Source organism: Pithys albifrons, chromosome 11, assembly GCF_047495875.1.
Source record: "Pithys albifrons albifrons isolate INPA30051 chromosome 11, PitAlb_v1, whole genome shotgun sequence".
Lineage (NCBI taxonomy): Eukaryota > Metazoa > Chordata > Aves > Passeriformes > Thamnophilidae > Pithys > Pithys albifrons.
In genome coordinates this window covers 21,933,674-21,947,294 of record NC_092468.1, presented here as the reverse complement: position 1 = coordinate 21,947,294, position 13,621 = coordinate 21,933,674, and the positions used below count along the sequence as shown (strand labels likewise).

The 13,621-nt window shown below is 40.7% G+C and overlaps 1 protein-coding gene across 4 annotated transcripts in view; it reads left to right on the top strand.

Moving 5' to 3' along the window:
* FNDC3B (fibronectin type III domain containing 3B) overlaps positions 1 to 13,621 on the top strand; it is a 189,863-nt gene that overhangs the window by 137,656 nt on the left and 38,586 nt on the right. For all 4 annotated transcript variants that reach the window (XM_071566299.1, XM_071566295.1, XM_071566297.1 and 1 more), the window contains 7 exons: positions 5,528 to 5,652; positions 8,239 to 8,413; positions 9,039 to 9,125; positions 10,762 to 10,900; positions 11,432 to 11,503; positions 12,035 to 12,153; positions 12,967 to 13,072. In XM_071566299.1, coding sequence (XP_071422400.1) covers positions 5,528 to 5,652; positions 8,239 to 8,413; positions 9,039 to 9,125; positions 10,762 to 10,900; positions 11,432 to 11,503; positions 12,035 to 12,153; positions 12,967 to 13,072 — 823 coding nt within the window. The remainder of the gene's footprint in view (positions 1 to 5,527; positions 5,653 to 8,238; positions 8,414 to 9,038; positions 9,126 to 10,761; positions 10,901 to 11,431; positions 11,504 to 12,034; positions 12,154 to 12,966; positions 13,073 to 13,621) is intronic.

The following is a 13,621-nucleotide window of genomic DNA, read 5'->3' as shown; positions in this document are numbered from 1 at the left end:
CTACAGGGCACAGGATAAAGTATAAACACGGGAAAATCAGCCATCAGAAGGAAATTAAATCATGGCTGCAGAGCGGGGAGGGCTTTGCAAGAGCAGAGAACAAGAAATCTATCTGATGATAAATTTGGAAAAGCATCTTAAAATGACAGCCTGCCTGGGAAGTTGGGTCCCTTCCTAAGCAAGGATGGTGTGTGAATGATCTGTGGAAAGCCCTCCCCACACACAGGTCCTGGAATGCTGTTGTGAAAGGGCTGCAGCCTCAGACTGTGGAAACAAAACTGGCATCAGGCACAGGAGGTGTGGGAAGTGGTGGAAACATTCAGACAGGCATCTTCAGCTGTATACCAGTCACACCAGTGTGTTCTCCTAGCCTGAGCTGTGCCATCCACCAAGAGAGGGGCTCCAGCAACCCCTCTGTGCTCCCACATGGTGGGTCACAAGTTGCCTGTGCCTGGGATCTCTGGATCTTGGAGCGTGTCAGATGCTCAACAATATCTCACCCTGGTTCCTCCTGTTTGTAGAGGGCAGAGGCACAGTTGGTAGCATGGAAAATGCAGCCAAGAGTGTAGGTGGCATCACTTATGTATGCAGAAAATTAATTCTTGCTGTAAAGCAACAGCAGAAGTGCCATGTTTTGCAGCCCTAGGGTTAGGTGAGGTGGGAAATTCTAGGTTACACTGCTTAATGTTACTGTGCCAATCCCACCCAGCTGCCTCCTCAGTTTAGTTTGGAGTTTCGGGGTTTTGCCTGACCTGTGGACTCTGGAATTCCATCAATAGATAAAACTATTCCTGCTGTTCCTTCTTTTTCCCTCCCAATTTGGATTAAATGGTTTGTAATGTGACTGGTGTTACATGTTAGAAAACACAAATACTTGCCCATTACTGTTGTGGGTCTTTGAATTACAGAGTAATGCATTGCTAATAAACTGATATTCTCAGGCACATTGTATGACTCTTGGGGATGGTCCTGTGCAGGGCTAAGGGTTGGACTTGCTGATCCTTATGGGTCCCTTCCAACTCAGCATATTGTGTGATTCTTAAAATGCCTGAAAAATCTTGAAGGATACTCTTCATTCCTTAACAGTGGAATAAAATAGTAGTTCAGTACATTGAGTCACATTGGATGTACACTAGCAAAGTCTCCATTAGCTTCAGAGTAGGTAGGATCAGCCCCTTTGTCTCAATTATTTTGAAATCCAGTGGGATGTCAACAAGCCTGGTCCTCAGGTGCTGGGATTGGCAATAGTCATCTGGCAGTAAAATAAGTTAAAATTATAAATTAAGGAAAACTTCACCTTCTGCCTCTTTTGGTATGAACTGTGAACTTACAAACCTGAACTAATCAATTGATGACTTGGTGCCAGGATTGATTATTCAGGGTAAGCAAAAGGCTAATCAGAAAAAAACAGCATTCATAATATACCAGACAGAAAACATGACTGTAAAGGAGGTGATGCTTTCTCCTGATGCCAGCGTTCATCAAAATCAGTAAACTGTAACTGCATTGAAAAATGCTGCTGGCACTGCTGTAAGAATCAGGCCTTTGTTTCTAATTAGATGTGAAATGCTGGTTCTGTGATTAAGTGGTAGTAAGTAAATGTTTCTCTTGTGCATATGGACAGCGAGAGTATCCTATTCATTCTATGGGAAAGGGGAGGAATGTTCCTGAGCCAGAGACAAGGACATCCCTCTCACGCAGTGTGTGTCCCTGTTTTGTGTACAACTCAAAGCAGCTTTAGTTCTCATCCAGTAAGCAGCTCATTTTAATCTACTCGAGAGTAGACTGATACAATACCACACTATTTAATGATTTGGTGATGGATAGTTAATAATGAAGTTTATATATAGGAAGATTGAGTTAATTTAGTTCTGCCACAAAATTTTAAATTTCTTGAGGTAGCAGAGATGTGCTTGTTTCTTACCAGCTGGTAATCCTGAGCCAAGTATCTCAGTGATGCTGCCCTGGAGTTTGGAGACACAGAGCTCCATGTTTGTTTGTTCACTTACCTGTCCTCTGAGTCTCTTCTGTTGCTGTGCCACTCATGTGAGACATGCAGGAGGAGAGCCTTGGATAAAATGGGAGTTTGTATATATTTTAGGGATGTTTCATAGGTCCTTTATTATCTTACAAATGTTTATATGTAGAGAAAATTTAGTTACTTGTATAACTTGCACAATAAATGCTTTGCAGAGATCTTAGGGTGTGTTACGCTAATTGTTGACAGTTTGCTTTGCAGCTCTGTGTCAGATTGAATATCAGTCTGTTCCTTTTTATTGCCAATATCACCCAAACACAGCAGCTAATGCTGTCATGGCCACAGATGTCCCTCCTGCCTCCTGGTTGCAGATCTGATGCTGGCAGCTTTGCCTCAGACTTCCGTGGTGAGGGGCTGTGCTCCATTCATGCATCACTGTACCTGCAATGGCCACTTTCTCCTTTTGTGTTTATTTACTGTGTGTGCTGCAGGGAATGCAGTCAACAAAATCCATTTAAATTCTCAAAACTCTTGTTCCATAAATACACTCACCAAGAGACACTCTGGCACCCTGTGTTGAGTGTGTAGCTTGAAATACAGCTGAAATAGCAGGCAAAACTCTTAAAACTTGTGTTTAAATGCTCTGTTAGAGTATTGTACAAATTGTAAGGGATTTGTGGAGCTGAATTATTCTTGTCTCCTCAAACAGGCACTGATGATCATCACAGTATGGGTTGTCCTGGAGAAGAATAGGGAACCCAGGCTGGAGAAGGCAGGGCTGAAGAAGTCGGACAGCATTCTCCCTCTGAAATCTGGGGATTAGAAATATTTGCGGAAATGATACAGTGTATTTTAAGCAACTTACGAAACATTATTTAAAGGATTAAAAACTTGGATGCCGAGTGTACAAAGAATAGGAGAAGGATTCTGGGAAAGCTGTAAGACTCTTGGGTGGCAGCCAGTACCAGCCTGCCAGTTGTTCCTGTCTATAATTATGCCAGCATTAGTGCTTTCATAAATCTTGGGAGAGAAGGAGCGGAGAGGCTATTTCCAGGCTATTAATGCCAGGATAATTAGAAATATCGGCCAGCCTCTCCAATTAGTGCCAATAGAATCCAAAATACCAGCCAGTCTGAGTAATTTGAATACCAGTTGGTCTCTGAGTGAGTCTGGAGAATGTACAATACCAGTTCTAGAAGAGAAATGTATACAATATCAGAGTTTGTACTGTTATAAAGTTGAGGATAACTTAAATGTTTGGCAATCTTGGCAAGATTTTAACTCTCTAGTTTGACAAATTAGTTTACTTGGCCCGTTGCTCTCAGTTCAGGCATTGTGCTACAGGTGAGATTTTCCATGCCTTTCCTTTTTAGCCAGCATTGCTTTATTGACCACATGCTTAGCATTTGGTCACTTTGTTCTCTTGGAAAAAAGCATAGGAAAACTGCAAAAATAAAAAGCATTCTTAAGTAGAAGCCAAAAATAAATGTTTTCAATTGTTCATAAGTAGTGGAGTCATTTAAGAGTTGGAGAAAAATTGAAAAACTAATTTAATGCAACTCAACCTATAAAAGAGAGTTTGCATAGGAAGAGAAAAAATACCTATTCTTAGTAGTCCTGCACTGATGAATGGATATTTTGCTGAAACATAGGACTTCTAATAAGGTTTTGTGAAGTCTGGATTTTACATACATCATTGCTGAGCTGGGATGTGTCATTATTGTCCTAATATAATTCTATCGTAGAAATCTGTAACTGGGGAATATATGTCTGAAGAGGTTTTCTCATTTATATAATATTTTTACTTTGAGAATCCTGATTTTCTTCCAGTTCCATCCCTTGATTTACTTGATCTGTACAGTAATGTTACAGCTGGAGCAGGTGGGTGAAGTTGAAGGAGATTGTGTATAAAACCAAATTCTAGAAGAGGTGTAGGCTCACTCTGTATAAGTAAAAGGTAGGGCTGTTTGCCAGTGTGATAAATGTCCCTTCAGTGTCTCCACATTGTTATTCTGTGCTGGAGATCTGCGTGATTGTTTCTAGCTTGATAAACACATTTTGGAGATTCACTGCAAACATTCTGGGGAGTTTTTCCTTCTGCGCTGCAGTGAGGAAAAATAAGTAGAAATTGGTAGGGGCTGGAATATGGGCCAGTGAAAAACACATCCCACTCAGGCATTTTTGAGATCTTCAGTGGTGAAGTGATGTACTGAGCATGGAGGAAGAACAGGGTGTGGGAGGGCAGAGTGAGCCCAGGGAGGCAAACAGGTGAGGCTGTTGGCTGCAGTGAGGGACAACCATATAGATAATAAAATAATAATTAAAAATTGTAGAGACAGGTGCCAAAGATAGTAAATGGCATAGCAGAGTTTTTCAGGGGTAGTTCTGTCTCCTGCACCTGTCTGAGCCCACAGGTGTCCTTAGCCAGGCTTCTACTCTGGTGGGCTTTGGGATCCTTCATAATGTAATTGCCCATTAATTTTTGCATTCAAGTATTGAAATTAAAACACCTTTAAACAGCTTCACTTCTGGTAGATACTATTAACGAAGAGTTGAGCAATCCATGCCCTTTCTCCAGAAAGGTTTCAAGTTGACCATTTCCTATGTGTGACACATGATAAGACCAGCTATTCCTTGTTATTTTAGGATCTCTCTCTGGCAAGCAGCTCAGCTTAATTTTTACCCCAGGGTGTACAGTTGGGGGTAGATTTAAAAGGTTTTTGTTTTGTTTTAAATGTGGGAGGGGTGAAAGGGAGAACCTTTGAGTGTCCTTGTCCTCAGCTTTGCTGGTTTGTACCTGAGGAAGGATTTCAGAGCTGAAGAGGCGCCTTGATATCCACTCTGGCTGCTGCCTCGTCTTGGCTTTGTCAGGATGGATCATTGTTTTAGATCACATTGTTGTGAGACTCCCATAAACCATCCCTCTGGCATCCAAGTTTCTTAACAAAGTTGCACATTTCCCCAAAAATCCTCTTCACTCGTCACGTGCCATGGGTGTAGAACTGGCACGTTAAACTTTCCTTGGTGTTGTTTTGCCCTGGAGAGCAGAGCATGGGGCTCATTGTACCCGGGCTTGTTCTGCTGGGTCTGACCATGGCTGGACTGTGGGGAGCGAGAGCCCTCTTGTGGGATAGAGAATTCCTGAAGGACAGGAAGGGATGGAGGTGTGGAGGGTAGTGTTTGCAAGAAATACTGGCTGCACCTTTCGTGTGCCTCTGTGACTGAGTGGATTGAGAGATAATTCCACCCTTAATTTGCCTGCTTTTTTTTTAACGAGTGGGATAAATTGCATTTCAAGGAAAATGCCAGGAGCTTTAGGTGCATCTCATAAACATAGAGATCTGAGAATAGGAGAGTTCTGACAGCAGACTGACTGGGCTGCTCTTGGGGGATTTTCAGAGTGTAGCAATGCTGTCAGTGCTTACACAGCTTCCTTTGCACGGTGCCTTATGGAAACATCTAATTCTAATATCACTTAACAGCTTTCTGAAGTAAGCACTGTGTGGTTTTGTTTCATAGCGATCTGATGACAGACTTCTCTCTTTCTAGGGAAAGAGGAACAGTGGTTTCAGAGAATGTTACTTTGGGAGCCAGAAGCATTGCAAGCTGACTAAGCTTTGTCCAGCTTTGGGTTACACCTTCCGATTAGCAGCCCAGAACGACATCGGTACTAGGTGAGTTTCTCAAGGTGCACACTTTCTTGAGGTAAAAGTGATACCTCAGAAGTTTAACTGTCAATAACAGTTTAAAGATGAATTTCTGGGTGGGATTTGTGTTGGGTTTTTTTTTCTCTTCAGGGTTTTAAGTTAAATATCTGACATTGGCTCTATTATTAATGCATTAAGGCAAGTTGCACCTTCTCTGGTGGTATCCTTCACCTCCCAGGGAATTGCCCTGTACCTCCAGCATGATGAGGTCAGCCTAAGAAGATAGGCTCCTTTTGAGGTGTTAAATGGTGTTTTGTGGTCTACTCCTAATACAAAAAGAATACATCTGTTATGTAAAATTCCCACTAGGGACCTCTGTGAACCAAGAAAAACAAGCCAGAGGAAGTTGAGTTACAGATTTTGAAAGGAATCTTGATATATTTATTTTTCTGGTTTAAAGCAAAGCCCTTCTGTCTCTTTTCAACAGTACAGTCCATTCCTTTTTCCTCAGGACTGGCAGGGCTGGCTGGTGGGATGGGGAAGAAGGGGGAGAGCCAGGACTGAGAGAGGATGGGCACACCCAGAGGCACTGAAAGATGGGAGTTAGCTTCTGCTTTTCCTTGCACATTAACAGATGCATTCAGATGAAGATGATGAGAAATGAGACTTAGTTCAATCCTCTGGGAGCTGCTAGGGAGCACTGGGGTGAAATGTTGTGCAGCTGAGGACCAGAGTGTGCCCAAAGAGACATTGTGCTGCAAGGGCTGTGTGTGCACTCCTCTGCTCAGGGAAGGAAAGTGGGCCAGGAAGAGTTTAGTTGTGAAGAACTCAAACATCCAGTGCTCTTGTGTACTCCTTTATTGTCCTTCTTAGCTAAACAGGATCTAATCATTATTATAAGAAGGACACAAAAAGAAACACTAGTGACATATAACAATGTGTTTTGTGGAGGGAGATTGCTGTATTCTTCTCTTTTCTAAAAGAGAACACAAACCTCTCAGTAACATATAGCTTTAAAAAATTGCTTATTTCATGTTCCTGTGTTTTCCCTGAGCAGCACTGAAACTATTCATGTATGCACAGTCCCTTTTCTCAACTTCTGCAAGATTACTTCCCTCCCTGTAGAAATAATACTTGACCTGGAGAGAGAGGGGGCTTGAGGTGGAGCTGCTGAGTATAACTGGAAGAGGATTGAGTTTGTGCAAAGATCCCAGTTCTGGCATCTCTTTTCTTTGCCAGATTCCAGATTTTTAGAGTATTTTAGGGCGTGTTTCAGCACTTCCCCCCTCTCTTTTTTTTTTTTCTCCTTAGGCTGATGAGGAGAGAGTGAACTATGAACTGTACTTATGGTCAGCTGCTCTGTGCCAATCTGTGAGATAAGCACCAGCAGCACATGGCTTATTTTATAGACAGCACTCAAAATTATGACATGATAATGTCATCTAACACTTCATGTCATAAGATAGCTTTTGTTGTTTGTAATGCTTGTGAACTTAACATCTAGGATGATTTTTGTCTCGTGTGGGTGGATTATTAGTTATAGGTGGATTATTTAACTATAAAAGTATTTGAACAAAGATGCTATTTTTGAGAAAGAAGACTCAGAAAAAGGAGGTGTATTTTCTGTGTATTAAATTTGTGGAATAGCTTTAAGGCACAAAATACGTTTGTACTTTGGGAACAGAGATTTGAAAATTGCAAGAACATTACCTTCACTTGAGAGTTCTTTGTTCTCCTCCCAAAATGTCACCAAATTCTGTCCATTTTAACCTTCATTCTCAAATTCCACTGCACATAATATGTTCTGCATGGAGATTTAAAAGAACTGTTCCACACTTGCTCATCTCCTGCCTGTTACGTTTCAAGGGTGCCAGGATTTGACAAAATGAGAGACTGCACCCCCTCGGCCATGGGTGTTCTCTCTGGCTGCAGCCTGAGCTGTGCAAAAGAGAACTTTATGCTCAGCTTAAAATGCAAAGAAGTTTGGGCAGGGAAATTCAGGAGTAGAGCCAGCCTGGAGGGTTGGAAGGTGTCTGTGCCTGCACCAGGCAGCTCCTACGTGATGCTGAGCGTGTATGGGCAGGACTGAATAAATTTTCCCTGCTTTCTTTGAAGGGGGTTGTCTGAAACAGTGGACTGGCTTTGCTGAGAACTCAGCTTTCAAGGGTATAGCTTAAATAGAAGTTGTGTTTTGATTTTATAGTAGTTGTATTCTGAGCTTCTCAAGTTCAACATCCAAAAGTTGAATACTAAAAGTTGAATACTTGGGGCATTATTTCTTATATTTTAGTTCCCCAATTAGCTAAATGTGATTTTCCTTACTTGACAGTTAATAGTAAGTTAGTATTTCTAGGCAATCAATTTTTTTTTCAATATAATTGTGATAAATCTGTAAAAATGACTGTGAGGATCATAATCCTGCATTTTTTTTATTCTTAGTTCTGGCATTTCCTAACTGAGTGTTCATCTTTTCCACCTGGGCAATTTGAACGTTGTCCAGACTTTCCAAAAATGTGAAATATTTCTCTAAATACATTGAAGTTCAGGGGTGTTTTGGTTTGGTTGGTTTGTGTGTTTTAATATTCCTTTCTCTCCTTCTGTGTCTCTGAGCAGTGGGTACAGCCAGGAGGTGGTTTGCTACACTGCAGGTAATATTCCTCAGACCCCTTCTGCACCAAGGCTTGTTCGAGCTGGTGTTACGTGGATCTCATTGCAGTGGAATAAAGTAGAAGGCTGTACACCAGAGGAAGTGATTTCCTACACCCTGGAAATTCAGGAAGAAGATAATGTAAGTGCTGTGTTACTATAAAGTGCGTAGCTTAAACTGAGTTTCCATTTATTAATTGAAGATCACTGAGAAGAACATGGAATGCTGCTTTGGAGGGCCTTCCAGGCGTACTGGGTACTTGGCAGGATGGAGCTGTGTGATTTGTTCTGCTCCACAGCAGAATTAATTATGAATCCTTAGCTAAAAAAATCTGTCCTGTCAGCCATGATTACTAACAAAGCTGCACAGGAGTCTGTGAGGTACAGGGCAGCTTGTTCTTAACCAGTTCAGTCTGCTGTGTCCTCACTGCTCTGTGGTGGGGGATGTTCTGTCATCTGTCACTTCCAGTGCTGTAACAGGTTAAACTGCCACAATTGCTTTTGTGCTTATTTTGCAGCAAAATTATATTATTTAGGCCAGCTGCACTATGCCTCTAGAAGAAAATTATTATGACCTTGCAGCTTTAAAGTAGTAGTAGTAATGATAATGATAATAATAATAATGATAATAATAATAATAATAATAATAAAGCACTCGGTTATAAAGCTCCTTTGCTATAATGTGTTGTAGCTATAGACTGTAATACAGGGAGCACTTTCTCAAACTCCTCGGTTACAGGAATTTGTTTGGTTTTGGTTTTTTTTAGGATAGTGTGTTTCACCCAAAGTACACTGGAGAGGAGCAAGCCTGTACTGTGAAGAATCTCAGAAGAAGCACACAGTATAAATTCAGGGTAAAATCTCTTCCCTCTTGTCATTGCACAGTGTGTTCTGTGTTGGGTTTTTTTCCAGGCTCTGTAGAAATCCTTTAATACTCCCTCCAAAACTGAGTCATCAAATACAAGTTTACTTTATATTGCAACCTAACAGATTAAACTGTGAGTTGTATTTTTACTTTTGTCACAGGAGATGCTGTTGCTCAGCCTTTTTGGAACAAGCATAGTTCTCATACCATGTGCTGTCAGGCAGGGTGTTGCAGGAGTCTGGCTTAGGGTGTGAGATAGTTGTACTTGGCTGCATTGCTCCCCAAGTGGTCTGTAGTCACAAGTCCCATCTCATCTCTACAGGATGGAGCAAACACTGTGAGGCACCCAGGGGCCTGTCTTCCCCTGGCAGCCGGAAATCGAGGCTTTTCTGTCTTGTGTGTCCATGTGGCTGGTTTGGAGCTCTTTTTTAGCAAGTGTTGCTGTCTCCTGCTCTGTGCGTGCTCCTAAACGCAGACCCCTGAGACTGTCCACTGTAGTGGCTTCACAGGATGTGCTGTCTGGAGCACAGGATGCTCCTGGAGATGGGCAGAAGCTGCATGTGAAGCCAACATCCTCTGTGCTCCCATGGCCAGAGTTGGTATCTGGAAGCAGCTTCCTGTCATTTATGAACAGCACAGGGAGAGAAGGATGCCACGGGCTTGTGTGCATTCAAAATCATTTGTCTTCTGTATGTCTTAGTATATTCAGGAGCAGCAAAATGAAAACTTTACCCAAAGACTCATTTAAGTCATGGAATGGTTTGGGTAGGAAGGGATCTTAAAGCTCATCTCTTTCCAACCCCTGCCATGGGCAGGGACACCTTCCTCTAGACCAGGTTGCTCATAGCTCCATCTAGCCTGGCCTTGAACACTTCCAAGGATGGGGCACCAACAGCTTTTCTGGGAAACGTGTTCCAGTGTCTCACCATCCTCACAGGGAAGAGCTTTTTTCCTACCATGTGGGTTAGAAGACCTTGAGAAGTTGCATAAAGAACTACGCAAACAATTGGGAATTTCTTGCAATGTCACTCAGAGATGATACCTTTTAGTTTAGTATTGTAAAAGCTGCCATGGCTCACTGAGGGAAAAGGACTTCTCTACAGCCCTGATTTCAATTAAAAATGGGTTTTACAAAACTGTGTTGATATCAGAGCAAATCTGTAGCCTGGTGTCACTGGCTACAGGCACAACTTTGATCTTACTTTTAATTGTGTCATTACAGATACTTTGAATTATTTTGTTTTAAATAGCAGTTTGAAATACCCCAAAACAAAAAATTGCAAAGTTTTCATCATCATTTTGTGGTTTGGGGCTTTTCTTAACAAAAATAACTGCAAGTTGCCACAGTTATTTAAAAAAGTGAAAGTTTTTAGAAAGGGAAAACAAGCACTGCTTTTATCTTAAATGTGTCATGATCTATTGCTGATGGAGAGGGGGAAAATCAATGTTATGTTGTTTCTTTACAAACCACAATCTAGTATCTGTTATTAGAATTCCACACACTTTGGGACGTGTTATATTTTTTATTTAATGACATTTGTGCAATTCTAAAGGAAGTCTCAGGCAGAACTGTCAGAAAAGCAGGTACAGTAAACAAGGGTGAACTCGTTGTGGTTTTGTTTCAGCTGTTTGCTTCTAATGTGGAAGGGAAGAGCTCTCCCAGTGAAGTGTTGGTCTGCACAACCAGCCCAGACAGGCCAGGACCTCCAACCAGACCTGTTATTAAGGGGCCAATAACATCTCATGGCTTTAGTGTGAAATGGGGTAAGCCACTTAAGTTTCTCATAGTAAAGCTTTTTGGTGTCATAATAAATGCAAATAAAATTTTGTAAATATGTACTGGAACTTAAAGTTTTTCACACAGCTTCTCAGTTCAAAGTTGGATGTGTTTGGAGAGCTTTCACAGCTTAATTTTTGTAATATTGTAATAGGTATGTAGAAACACTTGTGTTTCCAGAATCAAAAATGTTGTTTTTATTGACTAACATCTTCAGGCTTTTTGTTTTCCATTTCAAGTCCCATTCCAGCTGCTTCCTTTAATAACAGGGCAAGCCCCCAGGCAGCTTCTGTTTCAGTGCTTTTTCCATACATTTTTTTGGATCATTATCCAGCTGCCTTACTCTGATGCATGCTGAAAACTAACATCTCTTACCCACTTCTGCCACACATCACTTTGTGTAGTTAATGTGGAGTTTGTGGAGGAGAAAGCACAGAATCAGTAACAGGTTCTGTAATATTTTTGATATCTGACACTCCTAATCTTGATTTAATAACAACTTGCCTCATTTTTTTCAGATCCTCCACAGGATAATGGTGGTTCGGAAATCCTAAAGTACCTACTAGAGATTTCTCAAGGAAGTCCAGAAGGTAAATTTGAAACAATTTCAATCCACTCCGGCTACTATAAAGAACTCTTGACCCTCTGGGCCATTATTGTTGTTATCATTAATGCCCTGATGTTGTTGTATGTGTGACTGAAGCCGTTACATATTTGCAGCCTTAAAATTTTCAGGGTTTCTGGAAGAGTTTGGTTTGAATTTAGAGAGGTTTTATAGTGTGTTCTCTTTCAGTTTGTTCTTTTTCTCTTAATACTGGTGGAAGTTTAAGTTATATGGCTGAACCTAGAAATATTTGTATACAGATTTGTATTTTGTACATTATATAATATTATAATTTTAATATTATATAATTATATAATGCTTATATTTGTAAGTATTTTTATATGTTTCTTTATCTTACATCTTTAAGTGGTAATAATATTCGTAGTGATAGTAACAGTAATGACTTTCCTGAAATATATAATTTGTGTAAAACCACGTTGAGGATTTTCCTTCTTCCTAGACACTGCTGAACTTGTTACATTACACTTCTCTAAACTTGGATATATCTTATTTTTAGCAAATCAGTGGGAAGTGGCATATAGTGGCTCGGCTACAGAATATACCTGTACTCACTTGAAACCAGGCACTTTGTATAAACTCCGGGCATGCTGTATCAGCACTGGTGGACACAGTCAGGTGGGTATTATCTAACAGTAAGGACTGTTCGGTTTATATTTTTTAGATATTTATCTACTATTTTTAGTGAAATACTTCTGTAAGAAGGGGAATATATTTCCTGTAAAGCTACGCTGATGGCAGATAATGTTACGTTGCAAGTTGCTCAGTATTAGAAGACTTGTATGTGTACCTAATTTTGTTTCCAGCAAACTGCAATTTAGTGAGATTCTGTTTCTTCAGAACTAATCTGTAGGTGTTTATATTTACAATAGAAGAGACCATCATTTTTATCTGATGCGGCCACTTGCTTGAGAAAGGCCACAGACTCCCCTTTGCATGACCCTGTACTGACCAAAACTGGTGACTGCAGATGTAGAAAGGGATAGTTTGCTGTAACAATTATCTTTCATATGGAGGAATTATTTTAAATTTTTAGTTACCCTTTTCGAGCCATTTTTAGTTTCCATTTTAGATTCCTGTAATTCCCTTCTTTGATTGAAATTCTTTTCAGTATCTATATTCCTATTTCCTCTTGCTTTGATTTTTTTCTCATTTAATATTGAATACTTTAGGCCTTTACATTATCTTAAAGCCAAGGAAAATTAAAATAGAGAACCCCATGTGTGCTGCAGTTTTGAGAGTGCTAGTGAAGGAACTCTATTAATTAGATTTCTAAATAACAGGCTTGATAGCATCTCATCTCCTTTGTTTATATAAATTTTTACTAAGTGGTGAATGTGGCAAATGATTTCTTGTGCCACTTTCTAGCCATGCCTCACTTTGTGGGTGGTGGCCATACCAGAGAGCTAATGCAGCTCTGCTGTCTTGCAGTGCTCTGAAAGTTTACCTGTCCGCACTCTGAGCGTGGCTCCAGGGCACTGCCGGGCACCGCGGGTCCTGGGGAAGCCGAAGCACAAAGAAGTACAGCTGCAATGGGGTAAGGCAGTGGAGCATCTCACTGTTGAACAGCTTTGATCTTCATGGTTACTTGCTGAGCTTGCCTCAGCCTTCCTTTCTGTTGCTTGTGAAAAGCTGCAATGTGTCATGGTGACTGGGAAGCACAAAGCATAGTCAATGAAAGCAGTGCAAGTCACAAGCACAACTTCTCACCAACTGTTGGTCTTTGTTGGTTTTCTGAACTTACCTGTCCTTACAATGTGCTCCAGTTTTGTCTCTCTCAGGACTACAAAGTATCGGCTATATTAAAATATTTGTATTCATCTGTTTATGCAAAAATGCCATCTGATTCAAAATCTTTTTTTATTCCTTTGCGATATTGACATAGCAGTAATCTACTTCTAATACGTGACTTCTCTCAAAAATTTGAGTTAGAATGTGTTGAGGATTTTGTGTGGCATTTAAACCCTGATCCACTTTTTGGCACACACAATCCATTGGATACCTGTAATTTTCAAAGGTCTTGGTCATGGACATGACACTAAACTGTCATGGTCATGGACATGACACTAAACTGTCAAAAATGCAC